Consider the following 16789-nt stretch of genomic DNA (forward strand, 5'->3'; position numbering starts at 1 on the left):
CACAGGAAATTTCTTCGGTTTGCCTTTGGCACCCAGCATTTTCAATATCGAGCAATGCCGTTCGGTCTCTCTTCTGCCCCGAGAGTGTTTACTAAGGTGCTACTCATACTAGTGGCCTACCTCCGGCTGCAGGGGGTGCGCCTCTACCCCTATTTGGACGACCTTTTAATACGGGCGAGTTCGAGGGAGCTGGCTCATCAACATCTAAAGCTCACGCTCCATGTTTTACAGACCCACGGCTGGTTGGTCAATTTCGACAAAAGCCATCTCCAACCAACCCAACGCCTACAACATCTAGGGGCGATGTTAGACACCCAGCAGGCGATGGTGTTCCTGTCTCCAGACCGCATTTCTGCTATCACAGACATCGCAAGATCTCTGATGCACCAAGCGGCCGCAGATGTCATGCTCCTAGCCAGGGCTCTCGGAATGTTGGTTTCCACCATCCATATTGTGCCATGGGCTCGAGCACATACTCACCATCTTCAATGGGCTTTGTTGCCTTTTCAGCTGGACATCGCCAACTCAAATCATCGAGAGATCTCCCTGAGCCCAGCACTACGTCTGTCCTTCCGCTGGTGGACAAGGGTTCATCACCTCACCCAGGAAACCCCGTTCAGAGAAACCTGCAGGACTGTTATCACCACAGATGCCAGTCTCCTCGGCTGGGGAGCCCACTGCAACTCCCAGTTCGTTCAGGGGGTTTGGTCCGCAGCGGAGCAGACTCAGACCATCAATTGGCTGGAGCTAAAGGCTGTCCACTTTGCTCTGCTTCATTTTCAGTCGCTGTTCCCGTTGGATCATGTTCTCATTCGAACTGACAACACGTGTGCGAAATCACATTTAAACAGACAAGGGGGGATGAGGTTCCGTTCTTTGCAGGACCTAGCTTACCTTATCTTTGACTGGGCAGAACACAATTTACAGTCCGTGAAAACAGAACATCTCAGAGGAATTTGGAATGTGACAGCGGACTGGCTCAGCAGACAACAAGTCATTCCAGGAGAATGGAAACTTCATCCGACCGTTTTCCATCTTCTCCAGCGTCGACTCGGCATCTTCTCAGTTGACCTGTTTGCCTCCAGTCGCAATTGCCAGCTACCCAGGTACTTTGCACGATTCCTGGATACGACAGCAGAAGCGGTGGATGCTCTATCAATACCGTGACCGGATGGCCTTTTGTACGCCTTCCCTCCCATCCCACTGTTAGCCAGAACTCTGAGGAAGGCGTGGCGCGAGAGGGCACAGCTGGTCCTGATAGCACCATATTGGCCCCAGCGACCGTGGTTCTCAGATCTACTTGCAATGTCGGTGACGGAGCCTTGGATGCTTCCACTCAGGCCAGACCTCTTATCCCAGGGCCCAGTTTGCCATCAGGATCCCAAGTGGCTCAACCTAACAGCGTGGCTTTTGAACGGGGACATTTGAGGTTGGCTGGCCTGTCTGACACTGTTATTGACATTATCTTGGCCTCGAGACGACCATTCACCACCCGTATCTATCAACATACCTGGGTGGCATTCTCTAGGTGGTGTCAGTCCCAGCACCTCTATCTGTCCCAGGCCACAATACAACAAGTGTTGCAATACCTTCATAGGGGTCTCACGATGGGGCTCAGACCCAACACCTTACGTCGACATGTGTCCACTCTGTCATCAATTCTCTCAGAGTCCTCCACTAGTGCACCAATTGCATCGCATCCGTTCATCAAACGCTTCCTCAGAGGCACTGCTCTACGCTCACCAGCTGTAGTCCATCGTTTCCCCTCATGGAGTTTGTCAAAGGTGCTACAGGCTTTACAACGTCCTCTGTTTGAACCCCTCAGGACTGTGTCTTTATGTCTGCTGTCATTCAAGGTCCTGTTCCTGATCGCGATCACTTCTGCGAGACGAGTTTTGGAACTGGGCGCATTATCTTCTGCCCGCCATCTCTGTGTCTTTCACAAGGACTCTGTTGTGCTGAAAACTGATCCTGCCTTCCGTCCCAAGGTCAGTTCAGTTTTCCATTGCAATCAGGACATTGTACTTCCTTCATTTTGCCCAAATGCTACTCATCCTCTCGAGAAGGCTTGGCATTCATTGGATGTTCGGAGGGCTCTCAAGATTTACCTAAACAGGACCCAGGATATACGACGGACTGAGTCTTTGTTTGTATCCTTTAATCCACGTTCTATGGGGCATAAAGTAGCTAATTCCACCTTATCCCACTGGTTGCGGGCATGTTTTACCTTAGCCTATGAGTCACTTAAGCTTCCAGTTCTAGCTAGTGTAACAGCTCATTCCACCAGGTCAGTGGCTACTACAGCTGCCTTTGCTACCAACGCTCCTGTTGCCGATATTTGCAGAGCTGCTGTTTGGTCTACCCCACACTCGTTTATAAGCCATTATAAAATAGACCGTTATGCCTCTGCCGATGCCTCTTTTGGCAGACGAGTGTTGCAACAGGTTCTTAATGAGGATTAGGATGTGGGTGGTCCCTCCCTGCTATGGGCTGCTTTGGTACATCCCGCTTGATGGCATTCCTCCTATGGAAAATGGACCATTGGTCTCACCTGAAGGGTGATTTTCATAGGAGGACTGCCATCACGATCCTCCCAGTTGGAGGATAATTAAATATACTACGTTTGAATTTTAAGTGAAGTTACGCTATTACGTTATAAATTTTAGTGAAGTCAAGACTACTATTAATTTTATATAGCTACGTTAGAGTCATATTTTTATGATTATTGCTATTGTGTTATGTCTTTGCTGGTAGGCCCGTTGGCCTCTTTTTCCTGCATTTTTAGATACCTCTCTTTGGACTCACTGCGAATGAACTGGAGAGTGGGAGGGGCTTGACGCCCCTAGTCTTGACTTCGAAAACATTCTTGCCTTCGGACGATAGGTGGAGCTATTACCTGCTTGATGGCATTCCTCCTATGAAAATCACCCTTCAGGTGAGACCAATGGTCCATTTCCTTTCTCTATATCTATATGTTAATAGAGGGAAACAGTTACCTCCAATCTAGATGTTTGTAAACTTCCTTTCTTATCTAAGACTGGCACAGGGATATGATGTGGTAATACTGTTACATCCATTCAGTTCAACTGTCTCATGTGATTCTGCATTCAGAGTAGAACATTATGTTTCTTCATTATGTTCCTCATTAATTCTACATTTCCACCCTAGGCACAGTTATGCCGCAATTGTATGTGTATCTAATAGACGCCTATAAGACTTCATCTCATTGTGATTCCTGGCCTTCTGCTCTAGGCTGTGACAACTATGGCAGCATTGAGTTATTTAGTCAGAATAACACCAGTCTCAATTATAGCATGAAAAAGGTGTTGTTGTTAAAATGACCCAGAATTGCTTCCTGAGAATGCAGAAAGTTTGCTGTGTGGATGTCAGGAGCTTTACAAGAGCTTTAGAGTGCTATAGGGTGGCTGAGGGCCCCAAATTACCACCCCCCCCTGCTGCATTATGTTTAGCAAGCGGATGTTAGCAACCCCTCTTTCTGGCAATCACAACACTTTGACTTCTCTGTTAGCTTCTCGGCTTTTCTAAAGCAGTATGTTTAGTTCTAATGGGTTAAAAAGAACAATTTCTCCCCTTCAGTAAGAAGCTGAATTGCCAAATGGTATGGTAGCTTGAAAGGTAAAAAAATATGTTGGAATTATGCAGAGGCCATCATATATGAGATTTCTCCTAAATCTACAATTCAGTATAAGTAATTACAAGCACATATTTTTAATGTGTTTAACCCTGAGAATCACGCTAAAAACCCTTGCCATCATATATTCTGACTTCTCTGCAATCCTGAATTATGTAAATTTAAATTCAAGTTTGGATACCTTAGATTCAGCAAGTAACCAACGGGTTGCATGAGAGAACCTGTTGGCACAAATTGCCTTTCCCTGACCTAGAGTTTCTTGAAAACGTCTTTTCACAAATATTGTATATTAAATTGAGTTTGAGTTTTGTTTTCAATCGCTTACTCTCCACTTCTTTCTCATACAGGAGCCAAGGCAATTCTCCTGTTAGTGAGCAGGCACAGTCTGCTACTGGTAATGTTCCATATGCAACAGGACTCATAATTGGTATGTATGTGAAATGTAGTTACAGGAAATGTTGTGTTGTGTTCAGTTCTGTAATATTCTTTTAGGTAAAGTAACTTACAAAGATTAAAGACCATAAAACACCAGAGTGTATATTTGGAAGGAGCATTTTTCCTTCCTCCTGCCTTCCTGAAAATAGTTTCATGACATGTTTCACATAAAGCTGAAGAAAAATTGCAGTGTTGTAGCACTTTAATCAACTGGGGTTATTTTAATCAATTGGGATTTCTGAAATGGAGCATTTGGGGGAAAATATAATTCAGAGGCCAAGCCAGGTAAGAAGTGGGAGATTTTCAGTTGAATCTCCTATGCTTTGTCTCATCTCACCCTTAGATCTGTAGATCTATAGATGTGCCTCCTGATGAAGCAGAACTCCATTATTCTGTAGTTTTCCCCCCTCTGTCAATTGTTCAACTGCTCCCCCAACCTTGTTGCTAATATGAAAATTATTTGGGCTGCAGTCATAGTATGTCTACTCAGAAGTAAGTCCAACTGAATTCAGTGAGACTTACTGCCAGGTAAGTGGATGTTAGAATTGCAGCTTTGGTTGCAAACTATACAGAGTTAAATATTCTTTAACACTTGATGCTCAGTAGAATTTGTGCATATCTAGCTTTGTCTGGATTGCACCTAAGGCAGGAAGAGACCTATAGTTTGTATTTGTTGTCAACAGAAAATGGGGGAAAGAATTTTTGAAAATACACTGTCTTGGAAGTAGTGATGCTGGGAGTGGTGGAATTGCTATATGTGACAGAGTTCTGCTATATTTATGGCATAATTTTAGCTGAATTCTATGATACCAGAAGAGTAAGTCGTGCATATTTTTGTCACTATCTTCATTTTTAGGATGTCAAGATAGAGAGCTTATTCAGAGGAGAAAAGAACAATATAGGCAAGAACTGATGGAACAAATTGCTGAGCAACAGAGAAATAAGAGACGGTAACAGAAGGCTGTTGGATTAACAGTTATTCCAATTGATGAATGATTAGTTAATGAGATATTTGAGAAATATGAATAGGAAATCTTTTTATTACTAACAGTTTGGAATAATATATTTATATTTAATTTTTAGAAGTGCCCTTTTTTCTACCAGATTGCACTCTAATCTCATTGAGAGCAATGTCCTGTTGCACCTTCAGTACAGTACAGTAATAAGTGCAAGGATGATGAAACAGGTTTCTTGGGATGATTATACTCTGCTCAGTTCTGGTTACGGAAACCTGATTGTGCACAGTAGGTAAAGGCACTTTTTAGTTGAAACAGGATGCAGGATTTTTTCTCCTTAATTCAGTGTTTGTCCTTTGAAGATTGTTACACATGTAATGGAAAGTCGGAAGGAATTCACAGGGAAAAGAGAATGAGGGAGATGGTTGGGGAGTTTTTACATCTGCATTGGTCCAATGTTATAATTAACTTGTTCCTATTAGCTTCTTCAAAAACGTATTATAATAACTGTTAGGAAAAGATTATTACATTTAAGCATAGGTGAGTTATTTTAACTAGTCCCTTCTGCAAAATCCAGAGAGATGTGGTGTATTGCACAGAGTATTCAACTTGGACCAGGGAGGCCTGGGTTCAAATCCCAACTTGGGCATGAAACCCCAAAATTAGTATTGGGTAAAAGTCTTTCCTTTTATTCCAGCCTAAAGAAGACACTGTATGCAACCCTGTGTTCCTGGGATAAAGGGTGGGATACAAATGTTATGAAGATTATTTCTGTCCTTCTCTTCTGTATATGGATATGTGTGTGTTTCTCTTTAATAGTGAAAAAGAGCTTGAGCTCCCAGTTGCTGCATCTGGTGCTGTAGACCCTGAGAAAAAGGTGAGGGACTTTAATGTTCAGATTTTCTCAAGTTTAGTTAACTGATTTGAAATATATCTGATACATTTTTAACTAGGATAATAAATTCCTGCAAAAGTTGCTGCCTTTGATGATCCTCATAGGGATCCTCATAGTGGAGAACTGGTGGCTCTCCAGATGTTGAACTAGAACATCCATCACACCTGGTCATTAGCCATGTTGGCTGGGGTTAATGGGAGTTACATAGGAACATAGGAAACTACCTTATACTGAGTCAGACCCATTGGCCTATCTAGCTCAGTGTTGTCTACACAGATTGGCAGCGGTGTTCCAGGATTTCAGATAGGATTCTCTGCTGGTCCTATCTGGAGATGCCAGGGATTGAATCAGGGACCTTCTGCATGCAAAGCAGATGCTCTACCATTGAGCCACGGTCCTTCCCACATGTTGCTGGAATCCAACAACACTTGGAGGGCCACTAGTTCCCCACTCCTGTCATAGGAAAATGCTAGTTGTGCTCTTGCCAGTGCTTCCTTCTTATGCCCTTCTTCCTACTCATGTCACATCTTGAGGAATATTTTTTTATGGGCAATAAATACTTTACCTTCCACTTAGTTGTTTGGTCACCAGTCATCTGGAAATGGAGATAAGTGGAATTATAAAAATGTACTCCTATCTTGCAACAGGATAATGTTGAATTCTAAAGAACAGGACTGATTTTTTCCCATCATATGTATAGGGTTAAGCCTATATCTTGAAGAGTTGGGATGATATTAGAGCTCTTATTAGGGGCTAGGCCTAATTTGCCTCAGCCTGGGTCCCAACCATGAAGTCATTTTCCCCAAATCGCACCAACCTGTCCCACACCTGACATCATATGTGATGTCAGGTGTGGGGCAGGTAAGACTGTGGCTACAAGGGAACAATAGGGAGGTTAAAGTGAGCTTGTTCCTTTGCAAGTGGGGCTCAGTGACAGCACTGATCAACTGACTGGCTGCACTAAGGAGCGAGCTCGCTGACAGGGCCGATTAGCTTTTCAGTGCTGATAGTGAGCCCTGCTTTGTCCATTTGCAGGTGAGGTTTAGATTCAAATTGCACCTGTAAATGGACATTTGTCCTCAGCAAATGAACTTCCAAAGAGCCTGATGTAACTGTTGATCAACTGATTGGCAGTCGCAGTGAATCTCTTTGAACTTTGACAGGTAGGGAGCCCCTCTCCTCCTGTCAAAGTTGCCTTGCTGTGGTGGGGATCCAGTTCCTACTGTTATTGTATAACATTAAAAACATTTGATTTGTGCACTCTTTAGAACTCTTGAATTCTATGGTTGTTTCCTAAGCTTTGATATAAAAATGAAATACTTGTGTGCTTTGGTTTGGTCAACCGACTGATTGGAGCAAAAGCCAGATGGCAATGCCTCTGTGGGGGTAAGGAGAGTTGCTGTTCATGGTACACCACACTGGTTGCATTTGCACTTCATGGTAAATTATGATTTACCATGATGTACCTATGAGGCACAGTGAGCCTTGGGCTTGCACAGTTCCTTCCTCCTCCCCTCTCCTTCCTCAACAAGCAGGTGGGAAGATGGCTTTGGAATCTTTTACTTTTGGTTTACCTCAAATGTGGCTTGTCATTTTATGCAAACCAGAAAATCATGGTGTGAGATGAACTATGGTCAGTTTTAAAACAAGTTGATTTCAAACTATGAGATATGAAGATGACTTGTTTAAACTAATCTTAGTTAGTGTAAACCTTCCCAGTTCAGATGAAAAGACAAGCCACTATTTAACAAAAACTGAAAGTAAAAGCTTTCAAGTTGCCCTCCTGACCACACAGGAGGAGGAGAGGTGAGAAGTATGTGTGTGTGTGTGTGCAGCTCACGTAAATCACAATAATTATCATGACTTTTGAACTTAGGCAACATATGTTGACACAGTCTCCTGACAGAAGATGCTGCTCATCTTTTAACTCTGTGTCTAATAACAAAGGGCTTGGTCAAAATGGAATCCTGCTGTCTGCAGTGTCCCTGTTGATAGTGACTGGAGTGCCAATTATATGGGTTTTCCAATATGCTGTGGTTTTTCTAGGTTGATATTGTAGCTATGATTGGACCAGATAAATACCCACAAAAATGCCCCCGTTTCAGCTAAAATGCTTTTTCCCAACAAGCATACTAGTATCTGTAGCTGATGGGAAGCAGAAATTTTCATGCTCAATAAGGGTGACTGTTGCAAGTTTGTTTCTGTGAGGAAGATGATACAGAAGTATCATGGGCACTTATTGGATGGTACTTCATTACATCATTCCCAGATACATTAATAGTCCCTCCTCTGTCCTCCATGCCATTGTGAAGTGGGAGCTATTTATTTTTCATCAAATAAACAGGCAACCCCACCTCATGAAGGATAGCCACACACCTTTTAGGTATGGTGGATCAGGAAATTGGGTCACAAATTTAGAGGTAAAAAGAGTTAAAAGAGGGTCATGAAATCTTTCCAGGGGATTAGTAAGTGTCTGGGCAGGTCTTACACTGTCAGTCATACTTTCTGTGTGAGCTAGAGGCAGAGGGCCCAACTATTTTTGCACGTGGGATGGACTATGGTTGCTTTGGAGAATATGTTATGGTAGGGCTCCCAATGAAACAAAGAACCCCAGAAGAGGCTATGAACGTTGGGCTAATGGATGTGAAAATGAAATGAAATGGACTGCCTTCAAGTCGATTCCGACTTATGGTGACCCTATGAATAGGGTTTTCATGGTAAGCGGTATTCAGAGGGAGTTTACCATTGCCTTCCTCTGAGGCTGAGAGGCAGTGACTGGCCCAAGGTCACCCAGTGAGCTTCATGAGTGTGTGGGGATTTGAACCCTGGTCTTCCAGGTTGTAGTCCAACACCTGAACCACTACACCACACTGGCTCTCAGGGCTAATGGATGTAGGTGTAGTTAATAGCTTGTTAAGAGAAAAAAATTAATTTGGGCTAGGTTTAAGCATCAACAAATGACTAAACATCGGCAGTACTTCCCATAATGGATTTAAATTCTTATGCTATTTGTTTAGCTTTTCTTCTAATATGACATTATGGTCTAGATTAAGCCCTAGAATAGATATCACTGGGAGGTAGCAAATATGTTTAGATATGCCTCTGACTGAGATACTGAGAACTAACATAGTATAAGAATATTTGTAGAGCTGTTAGCTCAGAGGAACAAGCATATGCGTAGCATCTAAGAAATCCCAGGTTCGATGTAGAATAATACAAACTTGATGGCAGGGATCCAAAGGAGTTTATTTGCTTATGCATCCATTTCCCCCCTTGAGTTTCCTTTATAGATAGCGCCCCTCCCCAGTCTCCAAATTCATCTTAAGTCCAAAAAGTAGTCTGAAAACTTCTTGCTAAAGAGGGAAACAGCTGCTGGTACTCAGGATTCCCTTTGCATTCCAACCAAAGTAAGCTATAAGACATTCCGTTAGACAAGAACTCTCATTGTATTAAGCAGAAACATTTACATTTAAAAATCTATTAGAAATTGGGTGTAACACAACTTTTTTTAAGCTAAATTGTGGAGTTGTAAGTACTAACAATATTGTATATACTGTTTTGCAGCTAAGTGAAGAAAAGGTAAACATTTTAACATACTGCTACTTTTGTCAAGAACTTTCTACCAAGATGGGTTTATAGTACCTCTTTAGGCATGTAGGGTTCCAGAGCTATCAGTGTTTTTTTGTCATCATCATGATGAATGATAACATGAAAAACTGTGATACAGAAATTCAGAAATAAATCCATCTTTACAAATATCTCTGAGATGCTTCATGTTCTATTAATTTTTTGTGACAGATTTAAAAAACGCTCATTAATGTTATGCAGCAGCTGTAAAGGACACCAAGGGATAGTTAGTGAGATTGTTTTGAAACCTACATGCGTTTTGAATTAAGCGCATGGTACCACGTCTTTTTCCATATGAGGCCAGCCATCACTGCGGGTTAGCGCCACCTATCGTGCGAAGGCAAGAATGTTTTTGAAGTCAAGACTAGGGGCGTCAAGCCCCTCCCACTCTCCAGTTCATTCTTGCCTTCCTACGAACAAGTCTGATATTCTGTAGCGTAGCTTTAGCTAAGTTTCTGTGTTGTTTTTTGTTGCTGTATTTGTCTGACAGGGTGTGGAGGTATTGTTACTTGTGTGTTTACCGAGTGTTTCTCTTCCCTCTGTCTTGTATCTAACGTTGTTTTTCATTCCTGGGGAATTCCCTTGGGGGGTTTCTCCCTCGCCCGGGCCGTTGATTTCCCAGCCTTTTGCCCAACGGCCGTCAGAGAGACCGCGGCTGCAGTTCTCTCTATTCCCAGCGGGAGCTTGCGGCTGCAGCTCCCGGCGTTACTCCCTCCAGTACCTGGCCGTTTGAGTCGTTCCCGTCCCGGGTTCTGCCGCGGCTCCTCGTCTCACGGCAGTACCTTTTTTGGAGTATCTCCTTGAGAGCCTGCGGCTGCGGCTCTCTTTTTTGCGGCTTTTGTCTGCTTGAGCCTCGCTGCCTAGCATTTTCACGCCGCAACGGTCCCTGCAGACGGCGGCTGCGGCTGCTTCCCGCTCTGCTTTAGTGACTGTGGCTTTTTTGTGTTCTCTTTCCTAGCCGTTCCCTCTTTGTGTTCTACGCCGCGACTTCGCTTATCGGCCCCGCGGCTGCAGCACGAGCTGCTCTTCCTCAGTCCGCCATTGCCCCTTCGCCATTGTCCGCCATTTTTGATTGTATTTTCCCGCGCCTGCCCCGGGCACCATTTTGTTTGTCCTCTTTCCCTCTCCTGTACTAATAAATAGAGGGCTGCCAGGGTTACCTGTAAATGTGGGCCAGTTAGGAACCTGTAAAAATACTAGGGTTCTTTTACCATGCGGCCACTGCTGCTGCTCCTTGCTACTATTTGATCTCTACAGCCTCTGTGGCTATATCTCAAGGTGGTGACTGTGATCTACGCTGTCTGCAATCTGCTTCTGTGGCTGTCTCTTCAGGCTGTGGCTGTGCTCTAAACTGCTTGACCTATACACTGCTGCGGCTGTGTGCTTAGACTATTGATACTGTGCACAATTGAACTGTACATTCTGCCCCACCTGTGGCCGTGTGCTGAGACTGTGATAATCTGCACAAGTTGAACTGTACATTCTGCCCCCTCTGTGGCCGTGTACCTGACTGCCTACACTATACCTCCTGCCTCACCTGTGGCTGTTGAACTGTACATTCTGCCCCCTCTGTGGCCGTGTACCTGACTGCCTACACTATACCTTCTGCCTCACCTGTGACAGTGTGCTGAGACTGTGATACGCTGCACCTTCTGCCTCACCTGTAACCGTGTGCTGAGACTGTGATACGCTGCACCTGTTGAACCATACATTCTGCCCCATCTGTGGCCGTGTACTTGACTGCCAGCACAGTACATTCTGCCCCCTCTGTGGCCGTGTACTTAGCCATCTGCCAGTACATTCTACCCCCTGTGTGGTCGTGTGCTGTGCCTGTTCGGGTCTCTACATCCTACCCTCGCTGTGGCCCTGTACTGCACCCATAGTGAATATAAGATGGCGGAACAACCAGACATGTCTCAGACAGCCAAGCCGCAACCATCTAAGGCAGCTAAGACTAAACATGTCAAAGCACTGGCTAAGACTAAGCATCTCTCCAGCCACAGCAAACCCAAGCGTCCACGCTATGCTTCTGTTCCGAACCCCACCACAGCAGTCCAGACGCAGCTAACAGATATATTTCATTCCCCCGCTGCCTCTTCTGACGAGGAGGAATTTGCTGGCTTTCCTACTCAGCCAACACTTAGCCAGCCTCCTCTCGTGTTGCCGCCCAGGGCTTATCCTCCGACTCAGCCCACTGAGCCACCTACTCAGGCACAACCATCTGCTTCAACGGGGCTGCAGCTGTCTCCTGATTTTCTTTCACTTCAGGGCATGCTGTCATTTTTCACTCAAATGCAGTCACCACCACAAGTTCCCACCATACTTCACCGCACTATGGACCAACATGTATGCCATGAGGCAACTCCTTCCTGCTCCCCAAATCCTTTTGACGTAGCTAGAGGCAGATGTATTGATGACGCTTCGTATGGGGAGGAGTCAACCTTTGCTGATCATGCTGAAGGAGACGAATGGAGTGACTATTCGGAACATGAGGAGGATACATCGTATTGCCTATTTAATACCTCAGATTATCAACCTCTAGCACGCAGGGTAGTTAACACTCTTGGTCTCCAAGCTGCACCCCCACCAACTACCGCTCCAGCTATTAAAGCAGCCAGAGTTCTCAAATCCCCTGCACCAACTGAGCATTACATCCCGGTGCCAGATCCCATCGCTAAACTGACCACCGAGGAATGGTCTCATCCATTCCAAACTCGCCGCTTCAAGAACCTGGCCGACAATCTCTACTCCCTAGCTCCTGACTTTACCACCAAGCTGGCCGTCCCCGGCATAGACGAGCCGATCGCTAGCCTAATTTCGCGATCTCTTTTGCCCAGGGAAGGAGAATCCCAACTAAAGAATGCTACTGAGCGCAGATTGGACTTCGCCCTCCGCAAAAATCATGAGGCCACTGCTTTCTCCATGCGAGCCTCCGCATCAGCTTCCATCTTCTCCAGGGCAGCAATGATGTGGCTGGATGATCTGCTAGAGGACCCTACCCCTGATCCTGTTTCTCTCAGAAGATCATTGATTAAGTTGCGCAAGACAGCGGCGTTTGTGGCTGATGCCACCTTAGATGCCACTCAACTAGGGGCATGAGCCATGACGGCTCAGATAGTCGCTCAAAGGACCCTCTGGCTTCGCCACTGGCAAGCTGACTCTACAGCCAGAGTGAATCTTTCTAGAGCTCCTTACGCAGGATCTTTGCTCTTCGGCGAGGAAGCTCTAAAGGCAGTGCTGGTTGATCCCAAAGACTCTCACAAACCGGTTTTGGCCACTGTCAAGAACATCGATCATAGGCCTTTCAGGCGATTTCCCCCCTTCCGCACTAACCAGCTCTTTCGAGGAACGCGGCCAGGAGGACGAGGCCGCGACTTCCGATCATATGACTCCAATTCCTTCAGGGGAACCTGGAACCGACGTTTCCAGGGCAGAGGTCAGTACCAAGGGCGCAGAGGCACTTCATCGTCCTCATACAGGGGAGGGTCTCGCCAGAGCAAACAGTATTAACGCACTTCCGGTTGGTGGCAGACTACTTATGTTTGGAGACCAGTGGCTGCGTCTGACTAAGGTCGCCTGGATCAGGGACCTTTTCTGTTCTGGCTATGCAATAGAGTTTTGGGCAACTCCACCAGACAAATTCCATCCATCCCCTTGCCCCAGGGCGCCGGCCAGGCACAGCATCATGCAGACAGCTATACATCACCTCTTGGACATAGCGGCGATACAGCCAGTCCCTAAAACAGAGAGGTCAGAAGGGGTGTACTCCCTCCTATTTGCTGTGCCCAAACAAGATTTGTCATGGAGGGCGGTATTGGACCTCAAGTTCATCAACCGTTTTGTAACATACGGCAGATTCAAAATGGAATCCCTCCACTCCATTACTGAAAGCCTGCAAGCAGGAGACTTCCTGGTCTCTATCGACCTAAAGGAAGCATATCTCCATGTGCCCATTTGCATAGCTCACAGAAAGTTCCTTCGGTTTGCCTTTGGCCCCCAGCATTTTCAATATAGAGCGATGCCGTTCGGCCTCTCCTCTGCTCCGCGAGTATTTACAAAAGTGCTTCTCACCTTAGTGGCTTACCTCCGGATTCAAGGGGTCCATCTCTACCCATATCTGGACGATATTTTAATACGGGCAAGCTCTGAGGAGCTGGCTCATCGTCATTTAACGTTCACCCTCAATGTTTTGCAGGCCTACGGCTGGCTTGTCAACTTCGACAAAAGCCATCTTCAACTGACCCAATGCCTCCTACATCTAGGGGCAATGTTGGACACCCTGCAGGTGATGGTGTTTCTGTCTCCAGATCGCATAACTGCCATCACAAACATCGCGAGGTCTTTGATGCAACAAACAACCGCAGACGTCATGCTTCTAGCCAGGACGCTCGGAATGTTCATCTCTACCATCCACATTGTGCCATGGGCTCGAGCCCACTCTCGCCACCTTCAGTGGGCTTTGTTGCCTTTTCAACAGGACATTGCCAACTCCAATCATCGCACAGTTCCTCTGAGCCCCACACTGCGCCTTTCATTCCGCTGGTGGACGAGGGTCCAACATCTTTCCAGAGGCACTCCATTCAGAGAACCTCGCAGGACTGTTGTCACCACGGATGCCAGTCTCATCGGCTGGGGAGCACACTGCAACTCCCAGTACGTTCAGGGAGTCTGGTCCACAGCAGAGCAGACTCAGAACATCAATTGGCTGGAGCTCAAGGCGGTCCACCTAGCTCTACTTCATTTTCAGTCTCTGTTCCCTTTGGACCATGTCCTCATTCGAACGGACAACATGTGTGTAAAATCACATTTGAACAGACAGGGGAGCACCAGGTCCCATCCTCTGCAGGACCTAGCGTCCCTCATCTTCGTCTGGGCAGAACAACATCTACAATCCCTAAAAGCAGAGCATCTCAGAGGGATTTGGAATGTGACAGCGGACTGGCTTAGCAGACAACAGATCATTCCGGGAGAATGGAATCTTCATCCGACCATATTCCAGCGTCTCCAGCGTCAGTTCGGCGTCTTCTTGATCGACCTGTTTGCTTCCAGTCGCAATTACCAGCTTCCCAGGTACTTTGCCAGATACCCGGACACAGCAGCGGAAGCAGTGGATGTTCTGTCCATACCGTGGCCAAGACGGTCTTTTGTACGCGTTTCCTCCCATACCGCTGTTAGCCAAAACACTGCGGAAGGCGCGGAGCAAGAGGGCACAGTTGGTTCTGATAGCACCATATTGGCCATGCCGACCGTGGTTCTCGGATCTTCTTGCAATGTCGGTGATGGATCCCTGGACACTTCCAGTCAGGCCAGACCTTCTATTCCAGGGTCCAGTATGGCATCAGGACCCCACTTGGCTCAATCTAACAGCGTGGCATTTGAACGGGGACATTTGAGGTCGGCTGGCCTGTCTGACGCTATTATTGATATTATCTTAGCCTCGAGACGACCATCTACCACCCGTATTTATCAACATACTTGGGTGGCTTTCTCCAAGTGGTGCCAGTCTCACCACTGCGATCCATCCCAGGCCACTATGCATCAGGTGCTGCAATATCTCCATAGCGGCTTTATGATGGGACTCAGACCCAACACTCTACGTCGACATGCGTCCGCTCTGTCATCCATTCTCTCAGTGTCCTCCACTGGTGCCCCTATTTCCTCGCATCCGTTCATTAAACGCTTCCTCAGAGGCACTGCTTTACGTTCACCGGCCGTAGTTCACCGTTTTCCCTCATGGAGTCTGTCCAAGGTCCTCCAAGCTTTACAATGCCCTCCGTTTGAACCCCTTAGGACTGTGCCTTTACGTCTACTGTCCTTCAAGGTCTTGTTCCTGGTCGCCATCACTTCTGCCAGACGGGTTTCGGAACTGGGCGCATTATCTTCTGCCCGCCATCTCTGTGTCTTTCACAAGGACTCTGTTGTGCTGAAAACTGATCCTTCCTTCCGTCCTAAGGTCAATTCAGTTTTCCATTGCAATCAGGACATTGTACTCCCTTCATTTTGCCTGAATCCTGCTCATCCTCTAGAGAAGGCTTGGCATTCGTTGGATGTTTGGAGGGCTCTCAAGACCTACCTGTCTAGGACCCAAGAGATTTGACGAACGGAGTCTCTGTTTGTATCCTTTCATCCAAGGTCTATGGGGCGTAAAGTAGCCAATTCTACCTTATCTCGCTGGTTAAGGGCATGTATTACCTTAGCATATGAGTCCCTTAAACTCCCAGTTCCAGCTAGTATAACAGCTCATTCAACTAGGTCACCGGCCACTACGGCTGCCTTTGCTACCAACGCTCCTGTTGCTGATATTTGCAGAGCTGCTGTTTGGTCTACTCCACACTCGTTTATAAGGCATTATAAAATAGATCGTTATTTCTTTGCCGATGCCTCTTTTGGCAGACGAGTGTTGCAACAGGTTCTTAATGATGATTAGCATGTGGGTGGTCCCTCCCTCTTACGGGCTGCTTTGGTACATCCCGCAGTGATGGCCGGCCTCATATGGAAAATGGACCATTGGTCTCACCTGAAAGGTGATTTTCATATGAGGACGGCCATCACGACCCTCCCAGTTGGAGGATGTATGGATATTTTACTAAGATGTTATATATTACTGTTATGCTATAGTTCTATCGCTATGTTAGAGTCATGTTATTATGCATGTTATTTTCCTGCTGGCAGGCCTGTTGGCCCTGTTCTTGTATTTTTAGATTTTTCTCTATAGACTCGCTGCGAATGAACTGGAGAGTGGGAGGGGCTTGACGCCCCTAGTCTTGACTTCAAAAACATTCTTGCCTTCACACGATAGGTGGAGCTAACCCGCAGTGATGGCCGTCCTCATATGAAAATCACCTTTCAGGTGAGACCAATGGTCCATTTTCTTCTGTGTCCTCTTCCAACTGTCAATAAACATTTTTATCTAGCAGATTGATAGTGCATATTATATTGTGGTGTATATAAAATAAAAACCCCAAAAGCCTCGATATGATAGCTACTAAAATGGTCATATATAAAAACATATATTGGTGTTGGGTTTTTTTTTAATTGCTAACTTTTCAGAAATGTTTATTGGGCATATTTCAGTGTTTTTCGTCTTCAAATTAAGTATATAGAATGTTGTTCATTCTCTGAAATAGCTCTTTCCAAATTTTCTAAGCTTAACACAAGTGTTTTTGTGTAGCATCTTCAACTAAATGTTTAGCATAATTATCTTGTAGAAAATCATTTTGATAC

At 45.8% G+C, this 16789-nt stretch overlaps 1 protein-coding gene across 9 annotated transcripts in view; it reads left to right on the forward strand.

Annotated features, from left to right (window-relative positions):
• CSPP1 (centrosome and spindle pole associated protein 1) overlaps positions 1 to 16789 on the forward strand; it is a 109926-nt gene that overhangs the window by 27839 nt on the left and 65298 nt on the right. For all 9 annotated transcript variants that reach the window (XR_009759475.1, XM_061600593.1, XM_061600630.1 and 6 more), the window contains 3 exons: positions 4000 to 4079; positions 4944 to 5037; positions 5863 to 5920. Coding sequence is in view for 8 of the 9 variants with exons in the window: in XM_061600593.1 (XP_061456577.1) it covers positions 4000 to 4079; positions 4944 to 5037; positions 5863 to 5920 (232 nt within the window). In the remaining variant the exon portion in view is untranslated. The remainder of the gene's footprint in view (positions 1 to 3999; positions 4080 to 4943; positions 5038 to 5862; positions 5921 to 16789) is intronic.

This window comes from Rhineura floridana, chromosome 1 (assembly GCF_030035675.1).
Source record: "Rhineura floridana isolate rRhiFlo1 chromosome 1, rRhiFlo1.hap2, whole genome shotgun sequence".
NCBI classification, from domain to species: domain Eukaryota; kingdom Metazoa; phylum Chordata; class Lepidosauria; order Squamata; family Rhineuridae; genus Rhineura; species Rhineura floridana.